General features: G+C 35.5%; 4 protein-coding genes across 4 annotated transcripts; 1 reads left to right on the forward strand and 3 right to left on the reverse strand.

Annotated features, from left to right (window-relative positions):
• Positions 1-1,138: 1,138 nt before the first annotated feature.
• On the reverse strand, positions 1,139-5,804 carry LOC108998563 (choline-phosphate cytidylyltransferase 2-like). The gene is made up of 8 exons (XM_018975127.2): positions 5,445-5,804; positions 4,651-4,764; positions 4,300-4,395; positions 3,954-3,996; positions 3,713-3,868; positions 3,490-3,570; positions 1,770-1,868; positions 1,139-1,649 (listed from the first exon to the last, which is right to left on the reverse strand). The coding sequence occupies exons 1-8, from the start codon at positions 5,606-5,608 to the stop codon at positions 1,443-1,445; spliced, it is 960 nt and encodes a 319-aa protein (XP_018830672.1). The 5' UTR covers positions 5,609-5,804; the 3' UTR covers positions 1,139-1,442.
• A 600-nt stretch (positions 5,805-6,404) lies between these two features.
• Positions 6,405-7,464, forward strand: LOC108983844 (glutathione S-transferase T3-like). Its single transcript, XM_018955621.2, has 2 exons — positions 6,405-6,836; positions 6,916-7,464. Exons 1-2 carry the CDS (start codon positions 6,405-6,407, stop codon positions 7,462-7,464), a joined length of 981 nt encoding a protein of 326 aa, XP_018811166.2.
• A 1,494-nt stretch (positions 7,465-8,958) lies between these two features.
• LOC118348271 lies at positions 8,959-10,251 on the reverse strand. Its single transcript, XM_035689573.1, has one exon. The coding sequence runs from the start codon at positions 10,249-10,251 to the stop codon at positions 8,959-8,961; it is 1,293 nt and encodes a 430-aa protein (XP_035545466.1).
• A 4,997-nt stretch (positions 10,252-15,248) lies between these two features.
• LOC108998535 (probable pectinesterase 8) lies at positions 15,249-17,397 on the reverse strand. Its single transcript, XM_018975102.2, has 5 exons — positions 16,977-17,397; positions 16,684-16,855; positions 16,342-16,548; positions 15,717-15,976; positions 15,249-15,595 (listed from the first exon to the last, which is right to left on the reverse strand). The coding sequence occupies exons 1-5, from the start codon at positions 17,375-17,377 to the stop codon at positions 15,439-15,441; spliced, it is 1,197 nt and encodes a 398-aa protein (XP_018830647.1). The 5' UTR covers positions 17,378-17,397; the 3' UTR covers positions 15,249-15,438.
• Positions 17,398-19,188: the final 1,791 nt, after the last annotated feature.

Genomic DNA, 19,188 nt, shown 5'->3' on the forward strand with positions numbered 1-19,188 from the left:
CCCAAAATTGTTTTAAAATATCTCCTAGATTTTATTTATAATTTTATATATAGAAAATGCAGACCGCTTCCAAAAAAAATTTATAATCTCTCCAAAATTTTTTAAAATTTCAATATGCCTAAAAATGTATCTCTCCAATTTTTCTTCCCTATAGTCCCAAAATTTTGTATAATTTCTATATATTATCTATTTTCAAGGATATGGCCTTAGTAAAATTAAATTAAAACAAATTTAGCAAAAATAATAAATTTATTAATAAGGATCCTAAAGTTCTTTGTTTTATATACAATATTACGCTTCTTAATATATAATCCAAAATGATAATACGAGAAAAATCATTTAAGGTTAATGATCTATATGAAACATAGTTTAGAGGTTTTATCCTCTAGACTTCATTGAACAAGAAAAAAAAAAAATTATTTAAGGTCTTAACTATAATATTATATACTTAATGTGACACAAAAATATCTAAATTTTATATGAAATTTAATAAACTTACGTATTAGAACGAAAGATGATATTCTAAAAGATAACTTGATAGTTTCTATGAAGAAAATAAATTTTAAATATTTCATTACAAAAAATTCTAATAGATCATGAATACTATTCCATGAAATATTATTTTCAGAAATCTGAAACATATATTAAGTTGTGTTTTTAGAATTTGATTTCTATGTATATGTAGCAAATTATCAAGATCTGATTATATATATAGTCACAAATTTCCATTTTTGTAATTCTATTCGCGGACAAGTATTTTTTGAGTTATAATTGCCGCTAATACTGATCTAGTGAAGGCACCCAATTTTACAAATGAACAAAAAACCTTAGTTCTTATCCAGGAATGTGACCAGACTCAGGCACCGAATACAAGAAAAGAAGGAAGAGGGTGCTGCGCTGGTGAAGGAAGAGAGAATGTTTAGGCCTCTTGTTGAAGAGCCAAAATAATATTGCAAGCTCCGAGAAGCAAAATACCAGCCTGGGGAAAACATACACGTTTAGTTGTCACCTTTTCAGTTTCTCGCAACTTAGAGAAAAGAGAGAGAAGTTGAAGAGTTCATCCCATTAGAGCCATTTTGTAGAGTTGCAGGAAAGAAAACATTATACATACATACATACATACATACATACATATATATAGCAGCCCCAAACAACATTCAAGAATGTCATTCTTGCCAGCCGGAAACAGCACTTCAGGCGTATCAGTATACAAGTTGTGAGAAATTTCAAACACACTAAAATGGAAGACAAAATTACAAGAAGGCAGAAGTTTCCAACTTTTAACACAAATTTGCTTTCACAGCCAGAGCGAACCATGTTTCATAATTCATCATCCGTTACTACTACTGTATGGCATTTTACAGGGACCAAGTGGCTAGAAAAAAAAACTACGTGCAAGCATGGAAGAGCAAATAATACTGTTCTCTGCAACTTTAAATTTTTTAGTGCTTTTCTTTCTCATCTATACTTCCTTGGTCATCATAATAATAATAATCCTCCTCATCATAGTCATCATCATCATCCTCGTCATAATATTCTTCATGATCATCATCTTCAACATTCTCATTACCATTTTCTAAGAAATATGTGGATTCTCTAGACTGCGGACCCAATAGCCGCTCTTGAATTCGATCCCTGATGGCAGTGCCCTAACAAACAACCAAATTGTTGTGAGGACGCCAAAATGACAAAGTAGATAAAGCACATTCTCTCATACACAAAAATAATTATCTAGATATATCAAACTGGTTATGTATTAATTGGCTTACCATTTTATGGCAACCTTCTTCAAACATCTCAAGAAATCCAGCAACCCACCGATCGGCATTCTCCACCCACTCATTGCGATGCATTTTAACGGTTTGAATCTAAAATAACGATGCAAAAAAATACATCCATCAAAATTCTATTCAATCCTTGGGGGGAAAAGAAGAGCAAAAATGTTGCAACAGCAAATATTTGATCAGCACTACCCAAAATCATTGACCACGTGTAAAAGTCAGCAAGAACAAAGCACAGCAATTGAGGAGAAAAATGGTGAACATTTCAGATGAACAAAATCGGTATAAACAATAATGTAGAAGAGACATTGCTGCACGTAGGATCAGAATCGTTTTCAACTTCTTCTCGTATCAAGCAAAAAACTATGGAAAACTGCCCGAGTCAGTAACAGCCAAAACAGTATCACCAAGATGCATATATATATTTTTCCGCACTCTTTCTTAGGAAAAAAGGCCAAGAGAGAGACCAAAGAGTGGAATACTCTACCTAAGAAAGACCATGGTACCACCCTTACTTTGCTGGAGCATCTGTCAGGAGGGGCCAAGTTAAGCCCACAAGGAGCTTGAAAAACGGGGATCCACAGTTCATTACAGACCGAGCAATAACCTAAACCCAAACCAAGCAAGGGCATGATAGTAGGAAGCCAGTAGGTAAAACAATGGTCATGAGTCTCATACCACATGCATTATGGCCATGAAGACTCAAACTATGACCTCCCCCATCCACTAAACTCTATAAAAGTTTGTTTTACCACAAAGTCAATTCCTTTGGTGGTATTGACTTATTCAAATTTGGTGTTGGCTCAATATAGAAGCGAATCACACAACTGAATGTAAGAAAATGTGGGTAATTAACAATAATAAACACACATTCCCCTTCGTAAAAGCACAAAGCTCCAAATGATTGCCCCTCGCACAAAAAGGATTTTCCAGAAGCTTAAGACAGCAGAGATCAAGTGCAAAATACAAATGAGAACCACCGACCACACTTTTTGAGAATGAATAGGTTTGTGTGTGCATGTCTGTGAAACCAAAGGACTTGAGCTGTCATCCACTACATGGTGAATGCAAACACCACCAGGGCAAGGCATGTGAAAAGACTTAGTTCAGCTCAAAAACCTTGGAAGGAAATGAGATATTCCCACAGAAGGGGGGTGGAGAGAGAGAGAGAGAGAGAGAGAGAGAGAGAACATGAATCAACAACTAAAGAAATAATATGATAGCCTGAAAGTGATACAAAATTGGGTAGGATTTAACCATACTCTTACTCAGAATCCTCATCTTGATAAGTAGTTGGGTTCATGAATCCAAGTAAAACAGATCATCACTTATCGGAACAATTGAATAAAGTAAAACAGCTCGAGACTTCTCAGAACAAAATTATTAAGAAGAAAAAGCTCCATACTCGATTAAACTTGAAAGAATGTACACCAACTACAATTGAAATTCATGCTTTAATCAAGTAAAAAACTTGCAAATAAAATGGAGTCTCACAGGGGTATAACGTAAATAATGTTATTGGAGGTAAAGATATATTTCAAAGAAATCTATGAAATAAAATACAAGTCACCAAAATGTCATCACATCATCCTGGTACTTGTACAACCAATTTTAAAATTTAATGCAAAAATCACGTCTGTCTTACTCTTCCATAACATCTTATACAGATAAATAGCCTATATTGTTACAGACTCAAGCATTCACATACCGTCTCTCCCACTTTCTCTTGTTGTTCCTTCACTTTCTCTTGTAGTTTCTTCAATTTCATATTCACCCTCAGCCGCTTTTCCTGCGGATGGGAACAATACCAGAATAAGTTCACCAGGAACAGCTATAATGAAAGTCAATTCCAAAACAAAATTCATAAAATGGTATCATCTCCTCAGAAACTCAAACAAAAAGTAAAGAAAATCTAACTATCAAAATCATGCCTTCACATAGCTAACGCCAAGCTCTTTTCTTGAATATCCACGATCCAAGTTACGCATCACATACTGGTTATAATCTTTTACAATCCTCATTATAATATCCGAAGTAGAAATCCCATCAGTTCGTTTTGTTTCCTTGAACTTCCCCGCAGCTTTAACCTACAACAGAGCCTCACTTAAAATAATTACAGGTTATAGAAAATATTAGCAATTTCAATAGAAGAGAAACTACTCTCAGACTAACAAACTCATAGACATCCTTCCCGGCTCCACTAGCATCTGCATAACTGCAAAATATTTACAGAAGAGTGCAAAATATTACACTAAATATCTGAATTTTTTAATCACAAAAATTAGCATTCCAAAAGAAATAGATTCCATGGGAACAATGTAATATAAAGACAAGTAGTGTGAAGTCAATCAGCAATTCCATTCACTTATACATGCTATAAAATTACCATATTTGCCAATATTGATTATTGAACAAAAGAAACTGAAACAAGTAATCATTGCTCTAGAACTCCTTGGTCCAAAAAATTGAATCATAAATTTTGAGCTTATAGGTGAGAGTTTCAGTTGATTATCCTTACGGAAGAGCGTCATGGGCCACAAAGTCAATGTTGTGCTTGTCAAGAAATTCTTGTGTAATCACCCAAGGTGCATTGGGAATGACTTCATCCACCCACCTACATAGAATAAGAAGAAAACCCAATATGTGATTGATTCTCTCAATGACACAAGAATACACAATTCTCTCCTCCTCTTCAAAGCACAGGCATTCAATGATACACTGAAAACAACATAAATTATACCAAAACGTAGCATCTACAAGCCATAATTTCTCAAAAAAAAAATTTCTAGTACATATACATCTTTGTGCCAAACATTCAAGGGATACTTCAACTTTATCAAAGAACTCAAGTAATTGAGAAAAACCATACTTGCAATGGCGAAGAGATTCATAGCGTTCGTCCGCCGTCATAACCGTTTTTCCCTTATACGTGTGGGTGATTTCATCATTGCAACACCCGACAAGCAGATAGGTGTTTGGGAACCTGAATTTACAAATTTCGTCAAATATTAGAAACTCGCATGAGCATGGCGCATTAATCCTTTGATGGCTTGAAAAGAAAATGATACAACAAGTCATGCATATTATAAGATCACGCAGAACCAAGAGCACAAAAGTAAAGGCTGAGAATTCAAAAAAGATTTTTTTTTTGGTTACTGATAAAAGGTTGGGAACGAAAAAGAAATTACAAATTAAACATGTTAATATTAGCTAAAAATCAAATTGGAAGAAAACAACAAAGACTGGTCAAACCTAACAAGGAAAAAGAAGATCTACAACAAACTACGCTAAAGTTTTGAACTTCAACAATTCAATATAAACCTATATCGCCCAGATAAGCTATCAAACACCAGAGCAAAAGCCGTTTCAATGACATGTAATTTCAATAAGCATAGCAGAAAAGACAAGTCAAACACATAAAAGAAGGGGGAAATAATAATAGAGAATCCCATAAAAAATAATAATAATAGGGAATCCCAAACAATTAAAACTTGCAAATTCCTTGAAATAACATAATTCGATCAAATCTCTCACAAATTTCACAATCACGACAGATGAAAACCATGAAAAGAAGCAACCCAGAATTAGTCATGGATCATAACAAAGGATGCAACTTTTGTTCCGCAGATGGAAAAAAAAAATGAATGAGATGAGGAGAGAGACAGTTTCTTGGCTTGCTCAAGGGAGCGAGCGTGGCCGAAGTGGAAGAGATCGTAGATCCCATCAGCATAGACTCGAGGAGGACGGTCCGGCGCCGTGTCATCAGACCTTCCATTCGAATACGAAACGATAGCATCCTTAACATCCTTGGGCTTAGGCTCCTCCATTCGAATGATTCGAATCAGCAGCAGCAATAACCCTCTTTCATTTCATTTGATTGTTCTTTCGCGAGTATACCACTCCCCCTGTATTAGCGTTTCTGCGGTCCTCAGTCTCACAACATACGGTAATTTCGCTTCCTATTTTTCACTATATCTTATATATTTTTTTGGTTTATTCCTGCAAAGAAAAATATATATTACTGAAAGAAATAGCCGAACCCCAGAAACAACCAACATCTATTTAAATTTGACTCGATTATTAATTTAGAGAAAAAATAATAATAATTTCATATTGCCGACACTTGTTGTGTATTCAAGACTTGTATTTGAGTGTATTTAGTGGCTGGGCAGCCACTATCTCTAATTAAAAATTTGTTGTTGTGTATTCAAGTTGTGTATTTGAGTTGTATTTACTGGTTGGGCAGCCACTATCTCTAATTCTGAACTTCTTGTTTGATTTCAAGACTTGTATTTGAGTGTATTTAGTGGCTGGGCAGCCACTATCTCTAATTAAAAATTTGTTGTTGTGTATTCAAGTTGTGTATTTGAGTTGTATTTACTGGTTGGGCAGCCACTATCTCTAATTCTGAACTTGTTGTTGTGTATTCAAGACTTGTATTTGAGTGTATTTAGTGGCTGGGCAGCCACTATCCAACATGCAACATGGTTTGATATTTTCTTAAAATATGCTTCCACTGCTTTGTTTTCTTGTGCTGAGTATTATCTTTTTTATTGTACTGCCTTGTATCTAATTTTTTGTGCTTATTGTGCTGCCTTGTATCTATTGTTTGATTCTTAAAGGATGGGCAGTCCATCTGAGGAGGATCCCTTCTTCACCACTCTCTTACAAAGTGGAGGAGAAGGTTGCACTCCAACATATGAGCAATATTCTAGTGTTATGATCCAAACAACTCCTCTTCACGGTGAAAAGAGGCCTCCTCCAAAAAAAGTTCAGAGAGGTGCATCTTTCACTGTTGAGGAGGATAACTTACTTGTATCCGGTTGGCTCAACATTAGCATTGATGCCATACGGGGTACCGATCAAAAATCCACACAAATGTGGGAGAGAATTTCTGAGTTTTATCACGAGTATAAAAAACCAAATACTGCAAATCGTTCGATAGGGTCATTGATCAATCGTTGGTCCATGATCCAGAAATGCACAAACAAGTTTTGTGCATTTCTAGCGCAAGTAGAGTCATTACACCCAAGTGGTGCAACCGAGCAAGACAAGGTATGTACCATTTTCCTTTAAATAATGTATTTTTTTATCGATTATTTACTTTTTTGACAATATTCCTTCAATTTTTCAGATTGAAAAAGCTAAAATAATGTACAAAGAGATAGAGAAGGGGAATTTCACAGTGGAGCATTGTTGGTGTCAATTGAGACACCAACCCAAATGGCAGCAACACATGAACATGCTGAATACAAGGAGAAAACCACCCGATAAACGTCCAGCCAATGAGCAGTCTTTTGAAGTTCCCGATGACGTTGTGGAGGAGAATGTTGAGAGGCCTCCAGGCAAAAAACTTGAGAAGGATAACTTAAGGAAGCGGAAGGCTCAGGAAGCATGTGATGTTGACTTCAACGGTGCGCTAGAAAAAATGACCGCTGATAGGCGACTGTTCATGGGAGAGAGGAGAGCATGGGTGATGAAGGCTGATGAAGTGAGAAGTGCACAACTAGAACTTGATAAGAGGAAGTTCGAGGCGGAGATCATGAGTAAGGATCTTTCTAATATGACCGTCATGCAACAAGCCTATTTCCTGGATATTCAGAAGAAAATTTATGAGGACTCTTTAAATAATTCCGAAGGTACATTCGACACATCTCCATCCATACCTCATGGAGGTGTGTAACTGTTGGTTCATTTACAACCCAAAATTCCAGTATTTAGTGGCTGGGCAGCCACATGTATATCCAAAACATGTGGCTGGGCAGCCACTAGTACAAGTGAATGTTAGTTTTGTTTTAAATAGATGACTGGACAGTTAGTTGATATGGACAGCCAGCAGTATCTTGAATGTTTTTGTGGATTAGAGACTTTATTTTGTTGAGGTTGGACAGCCACTTGAAATTGGCTCATGTTAGTTGATGTTGTTGTGGATTAGAGACTTTATTTTGTTGATATGGACAGCCAGCAGTCTCTTGGCTCATGTTAGTTTATTTTGTTGTATTTAGGGAATTTATTTTGTTGATATGGACAGCCAGCAGTATCTTGAATGTTAGTTGATTTTGGAGAATTTATTTTGTTGATATGGACAGCCAGCAGTATCTTGAATGTTAGTTGATGTTGTTGATGTTAGAGAATTTATTCTTGTTGATATGGACAGCCAGCAGTCTCTTGGCTCATGTTAGTTTATTTTGTTGTATTTAGGGAATTTATTTTGTTGATATGGACAGCCAGCAGTATCTTGAATGTTAGTTGATTTTGGAGAATTTATGTTGTTGATATGGACAGCCAGCAGTATCTTGAATGTTAGTTGATGTTGTTGATGTTAGAGAATTTATTCTTGTTGATATGGACAGCCAGCAGTCTCTTGGCTCATGTTAGTTTATTTTGTTGTATTTAGGGAATTTATTTTGTTGATATGGACAGCCAGCAGTATCTTGAATGTTAGTTGATTTTGGAGAATTTATTTTGTTGATATGGACAGCCAGCAGTATCTTGAATGTTAGTTGATGTTGTTGATTTTGGAGAATTTATTTTGTTGATATGGACATTCTAGATGTCATGAATTTACAATGGCAAGATGGTCAAGTGAGTTTATATCCACAGTACTTCCCAACTAAATATCTCTCTGCTATTGATTTATCTATTAAAACTACAAGACAACCAAAACCTGATACACTTGTACTAGTTCACATGAATCACAGTTGATATAGTTTAGCGAGTTGGAATTAAGACATCAGGGGACCAACTATTATACAACAACTTGAAAGTGTCAGTCTGGCCGAAAGGCAGGTAAATGAGAAAAAACGATAAATTCAATGTCTCATTTGCACAGAAACAGCTTTTAACACCCAAATAAACAATGCAGAATTCATTTTTAAAATGATAAAATAAACAATGCAACAATGATAAAATTAAAAATAAACAATGCAACCACAAAATGATTGCATTGTCTTTTATATATTTTTTTTAAGCATGAATATGAATTTGCAATATTCCAAATGACATTCATATTCCAAAAAGCTTTAAAACAATATTCCAATAAAAAGCTTTAAAATAATAAACAACGACACATCATAACTAATAAACTTATTTAATAATCATAAACAACAACAGTGAACTCCATGCATATTCTACGGGTACTCGACAATAAACGGCAATAAACTTCATAACTCGTAAATTATGAGCGGCCATGCAAATTCCATAAATGCTCGATAAGGTCAGCTTGGAGTTGAGAATGAGTGCCTCTATCTCTGATTCGATGATGTTGCGCAATGAATTCCATGAATTCAGGTATATTATCGCGTGAAATTGGCTCATGTGGAGTATCATCATTGGATTCGTAAATAAACTGGTCAGCCCCGAGATATTGATGACGCTCATCTTCAACGATCATATTGTGCAAGATAATGCATGTGTACATAATGTCTTTTAGAACTCGGGGCTGAAAATACCTAGCAGGTCCACGCACAATTGCAAATCTAGCTTGGAGTACTCCGAAGGCTCGCTCCACATCTTTCCTTGCAGACTCCTGACAAGTAGCAAAATGTTTTTTCTTTTTTCCATGTGGAGCAGGAATTGTCTTCACTAATGTTGCCCATGAAGGATATATACCATCAGCAAGATAATATCCCATTGTGTATTCGTGACCATTGATTGTGTAGTTGCACGGAGGAGCATGACCTTCGGCCAACGTGGCAAAAACAGAAGATCGATCGAGTACATTGATGTCATTATGAGACCCAGGCAAACCAAAAAAAGCATGCCATATCCAAAGATCATAAGATGCAACAGCCTCCAAAATAATAGTTGGTTCATTTACGTGACCAGAGTACATACCTTTCCAAGCACTAGGACAGTTCTTCCATTTCCAGTGCATGCAATCAATGCTACCCAACATTCCTGGAAACCCACGGTTTTGTCCGACTTCTAGTAACCTCGCTATATCACTATTGGTTGGAGACCTCAAGTACTCACCCCCAAAAATTGACACGATCGCCTTTACAAATTTCTTCATACTCAACCGTGCGGTGCTTTCTCCAATTCTTACATACTCGTCCATAAGATCTGCCGTAACCCCATATGCAAGCATCCTAATTGCTGCAGTTATCTTTTGAAGGGAGGACAATCCAAGTCTCCCACTAGCGTCTCTTTTTTGGACAAAATAATCATCGTGAGCTTCAACTGCAGAATGTATGCGTAAAAAAAGATTACGATGCATTCGAAACCTCCTCCTAAATACGTTTGGCGGATATATTGACGGCTCAGCAAAGTAATCATTCCAAAGGCGCTCATGACCTTCCAATGGATTACGTCGGATGAACATACGAGGTTGAGAATTACGACGACGTGAAGCAGATGCTCCCTCGACTGCATGTTGTTGTCTATGTAGGGCCATTGCTTGTATCATATACTCCTCGTGATCAAAATAATCTTCATCTTCTATATGATCAATACTCTCAAAGGGATCCATAGGGAATTGGGAGAATTGTGTATTTGATGGAATGAAGGAAGAAATATTGGTTTTTGATGAGTGGGAAGTAATGAGAGGATGGATCTATTTATACAGCTTAATCAGAGACTATTAGTTGTAACTAAAAAAATTGGTAAAAGAAGAATGGTTGGCACCATCTACTTGTTGGGTAGAAGAATGGTTGTTAAAATGTCTTTGTTAGATAATTAGGTTGAGAAAAAAAATTAATACAATTAATAATAATTTAAGTATCAAATTAAATTATTAATTAACATATATTAGTGTAATTATAAAATTTATTATAAAAAATAATATTATTAAAAAAATAATATTATATTATTATTTTGATGAATCTAATGGCTAATCCAATGTGGAGTTATGGATAAGGAGATTTTAGATATATGAAAAACATGTACTTTTCATCAAATTTTGAAGATGAATTTGATGAATCCAATGCCAGTGCTCTTAGAGCATTGGTAGTGGTTTATGCATCTTCATATACAAAATTGTCCTTTTTGAAGAATGATTTTGCATATGAAGAACTTGTCCCACATTGGATTATGCATCTTAAAATCAAATAATAATAAAATATTCATTATGTTATAATTTTTTTTTTTATAATTTTATTTCCTATAAATCTGGTTTGTGCATTTAGATGGTATGGTCTAATAAATTCAAGTCAAATTACACTACATGAAGGCAAAAAAACTCAATATACCATCCAGCTCAAATAAATCCAACTTCAAGTCCAATAAATTTCATACAAATTCATAACTTGGACATAATGTAATTCCATACAAATTCAACTATCCAAATAAATTACATACTTCAATTCAACTGTCCCAAAATAAATTCCATGCACATTCAACTTCCAACCAAAAGAAATTTCATACACATTTATCTTTAAACCTCATGTATCAAAATCAACTTAATAGAAAATCCACAAAGTTGATTTTAATACAATTTGAACTACTTCAAGTTGGACTTGGCAGCTCCATATGTCAACCAGCAACTCCACAGCAGCAGCTCCACAGCAGCCCAGCTCCACAGCACCTCCACAACAGCCCAGCTCCTTCCCACAGCAGCTCCACAAAAGAATGGTGCAATTTGGTGCAACCACAGTACAAAAAGTACCCAAAATATGTCAACCAGCAGCTCCACAGCAGCACCTCCACAGCAGCCCAGCTCCTTCCCACAGCAGCCCAGCTCCTTCCCACAGCAGCTCCACAATTGAATATGTATTTCAAACCCACAAGTCTACAAGCAAAACCACATGTCTACAACCCAGTATAATGCATTTCAATTTTGAGATTTTGAAAATAAACCTAGTATAATGCATTTCTATTGAAAATGAGACAGATTACCAACCACATGTCTACAACCAAAATAATGCATTTCTGTCATGTTCATGTTCATTTCTGCATTTCTGTCATGCACGAGTGCCGAACGAAATTCTGTCATGTTTTTTCCTCAACCTCATATTATACAGAGTAATTTTCTTGGACATCTTGGCAATAAAATGGTAGAGAACATAAGCAAATCATACCAGTGTAGGGGAAATCACAGCATGTATAACACTTGCAAACATAAGCAAATCATACCAATCATACCAATCTCGGTTGAATATAAGGAAAAATCACACAAAAAATCCTAAAAAATTCTAATCAGGGGAAATCACACATTCCATGAGGGGAAATCACACAAAATAATTTTTGAAATAAAAACAAGTGGATTGCACGAAATTACCTTTTCTAGGGTTTGTGAAATCGCCGAACGAAATCGGGGCTTTGGGCGAGATAAGAGGTCGTCGTTGATGAAGGAACAATCCCGTCGTGCACTTGAGCTGAGCTTTGTGCAATGGTGTAGCAGAGCAGAGAGAAGAGAGAGGAAGAGGGAAGACAGTGCAGCGGAAATGGGTTGTCGAAGAGAAGCGAGCAAGAGAGAGCAAGAGAGAGACTATTATTTGGTAAATCTGGCTTGTCGAAGAGAAGAGAGCAGCAAGAGCAAGAGAGAAGAAGGAATCATACCAATCGGAAGAGGAGAATGGGTCTGTCGAAGAGAAGAGAGCGAGAGAGCGAGAGAGATGATGGAGAGCGGGAGAGAGGATGGGGGTGACTTTTCGCGCGAGAGAGTGAGCCGTTCGGATAGAGAGAGAAAAAACATTATTTTTAATGTTTGAAGACTAAAACAGTGCTTCTTCAAATTTGAAGAAGCACTGTTTATAGTTATGGATAAAAATGAAGATGGATACACCAATGTGGACGATTTTATAGATATATTCTTCAAATTTAACAATGAAGATGAAGATAAAGAAGCCACTGCCAGTGCTCTTAGTAAATCCAAGCCTTCGATCATATTTGGATGTGCACCTGTAGCTTGACCAAAGCAATTGTTTACTATTATTCTGTCTCACTATTCTCGATTTTTCTTCTTTTTATTGAAGTCTTTTGCTTTTATCCCGAGTTTTTTTTTTCTTTTCTTTTCGTTTCTGCTTCTCTGCTCTACTCTCATGAAATGGACTGGTCCGATTGAACATCACCACTGCACCATCGGCAACGGCTTCTTCTGGGCTTCGTGATGCCACCGCACCACCCTCCTCTCTCTCTCTCTCTCTCTCTATCTCTATCTCTAATCCCACTTGTTCTCTTCCTTTCCCAATGACTAGGTATGCGATGTCGATATAGGAGTCCTGTTATTTCATCATCCTCAAATATTTAAAGCATTTCTCTCCCCACATCTTCTCTCTCTCTCTCTCTAATTTGTGTACTCTAACCCTCACCATCTTTTTTTTATGATTAATCTATCATTTATGATATGGAGAGACATTTTGGAGTATGAGGATTTTGGGGCTTACCATTTGTGAAGATTTGTTTGAGGTCTATTGGGGGTTTCTAGGGTCTATTATATCATTTGTGTTCCTTGTTTAGTGTTACAAAATTTAGGGCTTACGAATTGGTTTAATTCAATCGGATTTGGGGTTCCTTTTTTCTGGCCGACCAAGGACCATGTTCAAGCATATCTTGCGCCATAATTAATGTCTCGATGAGTTTGCTTTTATTCATCTTCTGGATGAGTTTGCTTGCGTGTTGAGTTTTTTTTTTTTTTTCCTTTTGATTTTGTGGATTAGTTTCTTTGCATATATGCTGGCTGTTTTGAAATCAAAATTACATCAAGGGGAAGTTGGAGAACATCATAAATTACTTTAAGGGGGGGTTGGATGAACCGGAAAGGGAGGACATTGTACGTGTTGCTCATAACTTATTATCTGCAACTACGCACAATGATGAGGGTTGGTTCATATGTTGTTCAGGATGGTTGCTTTAATTTGTCTCTGCTTCTTGTTTTGCCGTGTTGAATAAAATCTTGACGTATGTTAATTTTTCATGTGTATTATTTATGAATAGACTTTTATCACTTCCAAGTTTTGTTTAGTATTTGTTTCTGGAATTGATTTCTTGAAAATGAAAGAGCACTCTAAACGGCCCTGCCTTCTGGGGCTAGAAAACTGAATGAAGTTCCTTTTCTTTTTGAACTTCAATGGGATTGGATATTACCTTTGCTCTGCAGATATGTTAGGAAAAGTTGACCAAACCACACAAAGCTATGTTAGGATTGGATTTTAGGCTGTGTTTGCACTTCAATTATTGAAGTCTCAGAGTTTCAAGTTTCACCTAGCTACCTCATGGCATTGCATTCGAACCACAAATAGGTTTGAGGTTTTTATTCTCGTCGGTTTTCGTAATTTTTCTCAACACATCTTATCTAATAATTATAATTTTTTTAAATTATCACATAAAATAAAATAAAAATTCAATATTTTTAAATCTTAAAATAGAAATAATATTTAAAAAATATATTTTAATAATATTTTATTTTTTTAATTTTAATCGCATATCATCTCATCTATAAAAATAAATGAAACAAAATATACATTGATGGTACACTTCTTTCGGCTGTTGTTGTAAATGCACGTTGATTTGGGCAGTTTTTCTGAAGATGTACTTGTCTTCTTTTTTGTATTATTGTTTCATATAATGTATTCTTGATTTGGAAAGTTTTTTTTAGTAAAAGATATGCTGAATAATGTTTGATATTTTTTTTTTTGTGAGAAAATATAGTAGATATGATTGTTGGATACAAGAAAGTTTGGCAAAAAATATATAGTTATATGAAAAATATATAAATTTGATTTGTAATTAAGACATTTATATAAAATTTTAGATGAGTTTAATTAGACGTTTCACGTTTGTGGTTATTAGTATTAAATGATTATTGAAAATATAATTTTTTTAACCAATAATTTAATTAGAATATAATTACTAATTTACTAATTAACATATAATCGGTAAAATAGTAAAATATGATAAAAATAAATAAATTTAAGAATTAATAAAAAAAATATTAAATTAATATTATTTTATTATTATATTAAAAATAAATAGATAATTTAATGTGAGGATTAGATGTGAATGAAATAGACAAATATAAATTTATATAATATTAACTAAAACTTGAGTTTAATTTTGACTATTTCAATGGTAGCGCTCTTAATTCCGTAAAAGGTCTTCTTCATAATAGGTTTTCATCGCGTATCAAAATGAATGAAAATCTTTTGGGCTCCGCATGATGTACGTTCCCAACAACATGCTTCGAATGCTTCCAAAATAGACAACGTTTGAGACATTTTAAGGTTGCATTTAGATTTGAAGCCACGAGTCCGGTACCTCGAACAACTTCTAGAGTTTTTGAAGCAATCATTTGGATGTAATAATTTCTTTTTTTATTTTATTTTTATACAAGAGTGTGGAAGGATTCGAATCCATATTTTTCATTTAAAAAACAAGGTCATATGCTATAAGGTCATCATGCTCTTGACTTGCATGTAATAATTGATATAAAAAAAACAGGGATGATGTAATAATGACGAAGATCGAACACGCGAGTACGTAGGAGCTAGCTGCCTGGTGTTTATAAATAATCCATATTTCTTATAGAAAAAGGAGCTGATCAACAAGACAATCAAGACCCCTTTTCAAACGTACAATTTTTATGAATAAATTAAATCATTCTATAATTTTCTTGTAATTAATTAAGATATTTCAAATATAACATTATTATTGCGACTTTTTGGCTTTAGTAGTCTAACTTTAGATAGATTGATTATCATCTTACAAATAAATTATAAATCTATAAATTATAAGGTTGTAGCCACTGATCCCCTTCGATATATGACATGTTAAGGAAAGGAGAAGCCAGTGTGTCATTGAGTATCTGAACATAAGGAGCCCTCATGCTCCTATTAGCTCCAGGACCTGAGCAATCGTATTCTCCGTAGAATATAGTCCTACATTTTTGCAATCAAAACCAGAGATAACATGAATTAGATCTGATCATTAGAATTAATAATATAGAAAAACCCCATAATTTACAAAATTAATAGCCCATTTGATGCAATCTGTACGTACTGATCTCTCGCAGGGTCGTTGAAATCGTTCCAGCCCTCTGGAGCAATGATTTCAGACATTGTTGTGTAGGCAAAGATGACACGAGAAAATGGCCTCCATGCCCGGCCTAGCCATACTCTTCCAGACCCTCCCACGCTGCAGTTGACGAACACAAAGCCAGTGTTATCGTCCGGGATAGCTCTGCCATGAGCTGTGACAGCTCCATTTACGTATCTGAATCCTGGGGGTACTGGTTTTGCCATCGAAACCAGCTGGCAATTCTGTAGTAGCCAACAATGCGAGGATTACTTATTGTTTAGCGTTCTCTCTCTATCTTTCTCTCTCTCTCATAACATTTGCATGGGAAAACAGGACTACATAAATCAAGGAAAATAAATCTCTTTTTGGTTTTGGATGATTGTCTTAAGCAAGCACAATTTAATTACCACACGCTTGATTTGTGAATTTTATAAGCGATCTCCAGATGAGATGAATGAACATGTCACCAAAACAAAAAGCGCATAATATATGTAGCGTGGAGGGTGCTAACTTTACTTCACCCTGAAGAGAACTGAAATGGATGCAGCTATACTTATTCATATGGGGAGCCAGGTGGTAAAGTATACATTGGGAAAGACCGCATTACCTCATAAAGTGACCTTCCATCGCCGAAGATGAAATCAATGGAACCTTGGATATAACAATCCTTGAAGTAATGCCGGCCCCTATCATCATGAAGGGTATCTTGGGCTCCGAAGAATCCACAACCCCAGAACGCAGCCTGATCTCCAGCTACTCTAATTGCTACTGCTTGGGCTCCAACATCACCAGGGCTAGGAATAGGAGCTACATTCTAGCATGGCAAAGATTGTGACAAGCATGCATGCACGGGTAAGAACATAATCACGTCTCTCGAAATCTTATTGTCTAACCATTACACACACACACACACACACACATATATATTTGTATGTTTTTTGTGTCTCACCATGAAACTTATGTTCTTGGCAATGAAGTTAGTGGAGAAAACTTGAACGGAGCCGCTAAAAAATGTGCCATGTGAAGAATTGGCTGTGTCATTGAATGCAATTGCAGTTGATGTAAAGCCTTGTCCTTGAAACGTTATGTTCGGTTTGGTTCTTGGAACATTGACTTTCTCACTGATGACAGCCAATGAATTGTCATGCAAGTTCAAAACTCGGGGGGTAATGCCAAGAAGAGAGAAAAAAATAGTGACTTAAAGAAATTTGAAGAGGAAACAAACAATACCCATGCACTTACAAGTAAACGCCATTGTTGATCCATATTATGGTCCTTTTCAGGCTTGAATTTGGAGCTGCATCAACAGCTGCTTGCACCGACGTAAAATTACAACACCCATTTCGATCAACACAAATATACAAGGTTGTGTTGGTCTCCGGAGGGGGAAAGTCAGGTGGAAAATCATCGCAAATAGATTCTACTTTGCTCTCATTACGGTGTTTTTTGTGTTGGTGATGATGATGATGCTGTTCTAAACTGTAGGGGATGAGCACTGATATTGTAAAAGGAGACGAGAAGAAGTCGAGACTAAAATGAACGAAACTTTTGAGGAATGATGGCTTTGGACTTATTAAATGCGTGGATGCCATAACAGCAAAAATGACAATTAGAAAAGTCAGAAAATTGCAATGGAGACTCATTTTCTGGTTGGAGGAGAGGCGCGGATAGTCAGGCGGGATGATACGCTTTTTTTAAATGGACGATATAAATTTATAGACATGCACTTGAAGTGAAAGAATTGATAACATGTCTTGCAAATCACCCTGTCCCTGTTCATGCGTGCTTTAGAAAATAATAAACCTACCAAACTTGACATCCGCAGTTCTGCTTGAATTGAGAATGCATGCTGCGAAAAATCGAAGGTTGTAGTACTGGACTTAATTTGGATCAGGTTCATGCAGAATTATGAAAAACAAAAAGAAACGAAATTTGACAATATGATGACACTCCCATAAGGCTATTTATCCCACAAGTTGGTGTGGAAAAAATGAATTGAGTGAATGAATTTGTGCACCAATGACACATATTTATAAGCTATCATGTACCAGTCGGCAAAGAACACAATTATTGGTAACTCAATAGTTGGCAAATGACACAACCTTAAAAAGTGACACAACCTTTTGACAAATTAACACTTCACAAGTCACACACAACCTTTTGACTAAATCAAAATGATGTGTCTCTTGACACTTCCTTAATTATTACTTCCATGGGAACCATCACCATGGAAAGGGTGTCATTCCAAAAGGTACACTGTTTGGTGATCACACTTTTTAGAAATACATCTCCCACTTGATCACATAAAACAGTGATAATCAAGTTGAGTATTTTACTTTGGTACCAATATGAGCTTTCCACTACTCAACCATCACCTGCATATTCTTACAGATCGGCGTCAGAGCATGGCAAGCTTCTACGTGAACACATTTTTGTCATTATCTTATATGATCAAATCATTTACCATATGTGCTCCCACTGATCACATATTATGGGTGACTTCGTTTTACTAAAAAAAATTTAGTGAACGGTATCAATTTTTCGTGATTGGATCAATAATCAATGTCCCTATTACAATTGACGACTTCAGCCGAATATATAATACATGTATCGACCTACACTGAATTTTCATTAAGTACTTTCTCTAGAGGCTATTCTTGAGATTTTCCCTAATCACCTTATCAACGACTTTGCAAATGATTAACTGTTTATTTGGGTAATCAAATCACATTTCACTAAAACTTTAGTGAATGACACTGAATTTTCGTTAAGTACTTCCTCTCTTGAGTTTTTCTTTAATCACCTTATTAGCTACTTTACCATGATCAACCTTTTAGTTGGTTAATTAACCTGTACTGAAAATTTATCAAGTACTCACCCTAAGACCATTACTGAGGTTTTTCTTGATTACATTATCAGTGACTTTATAAATGACAAAAGGTTTCATTTGGGTATCACCATAACCCCAATTTTTTGGGCAACCCCAGAATTTGAGTTATGCATGTCGACTATGAGATTGCTTCACCTAGGTTTCTCTCAATTCGATTCTAATCACATATTCTCTGAATTTGTCCAGAGATAAACCTTTGGTCATTGGATCTGCTACCATCTCGGTCGAGAAAATAAAATTAACATTGATCTCACTTATTTCCACTATATCTAAAATATAGTGATAATGCACATTAGTCTGTTTTTCTTTGAAACTCTGTGTTTCACTTTTTATCAAGAAGATGAAAGATTGATTATAACAACACACATTGATTGGTTCTAGTGATGTACCCAAATTCAAGCTTTCAACAAAGCGTTTTATCCACACCGCATTACTTACTGTAATATTACAAGCAATATACTCTGCTTCCATAGTAAACTTAGCGACACAACCATATTTCTTACTTAATTAAGAAACTGATGTTCCACCAAGTAGAAATATATATCCAATTGTAGATTTTCTATC

The sequence above is a fragment of the Juglans regia genome, chromosome 1 (genome assembly GCF_001411555.2).
Source record: "Juglans regia cultivar Chandler chromosome 1, Walnut 2.0, whole genome shotgun sequence".
In the NCBI taxonomy this organism is placed as follows: Eukaryota; Viridiplantae; Streptophyta; class Magnoliopsida; order Fagales; family Juglandaceae; genus Juglans; species Juglans regia.

What these genes read in the sequence shown, in the direction of transcription:
- LOC108998563 (XM_018975127.2), bottom strand. Translation starts at nt 5,608, where the DNA reads ATGGAGGAGCCTAAGCCCAAGGATGTTAAGGATGCTATCGTTTCGTAT. An exon ending in GGAAGGATGTCTATGAGTTT is followed by an intron (nt 3,869 to 3,953) that starts GTTAGTCTGAGA and finishes GCTCTGTTGTAG; the next exon opens with GTTAAAGCTGCGGGGAAGTT. An exon ending in AAGAGAAAGTGGGAGAGACG is followed by an intron (nt 1,869 to 3,489) that starts GTATGTGAATGC and finishes TCGTTATTTTAG; the next exon opens with ATTCAAACCGTTAAAATGCA.
- LOC108983844 (XM_018955621.2), top strand. Translation starts at nt 6,405, where the DNA reads ATGGGCAGTCCATCTGAGGAGGATCCCTTCTTCACCACTCTCTTACAA. An exon ending in GTGCAACCGAGCAAGACAAG is followed by an intron (nt 6,837 to 6,915) that starts GTATGTACCATT and finishes TCAATTTTTCAG; the next exon opens with ATTGAAAAAGCTAAAATAAT.
- LOC108998535 (XM_018975102.2), bottom strand. Translation starts at nt 17,377, where the DNA reads ATGAGTCTCCATTGCAATTTTCTGACTTTTCTAATTGTCATTTTTGCT. An exon ending in ATGGAAGGTCACTTTATGAG is followed by an intron (nt 15,977 to 16,341) that starts GTAATGCGGTCT and finishes TGGCTACTACAG; the next exon opens with AATTGCCAGCTGGTTTCGAT. An exon ending in AACGACCCTGCGAGAGATCA is followed by an intron (nt 15,596 to 15,716) that starts GTACGTACAGAT and finishes GCAAAAATGTAG; the next exon opens with GACTATATTCTACGGAGAAT.
- LOC118348271 (XM_035689573.1), bottom strand. Translation starts at nt 10,251, where the DNA reads ATGGATCCCTTTGAGAGTATTGATCATATAGAAGATGAAGATTATTTT.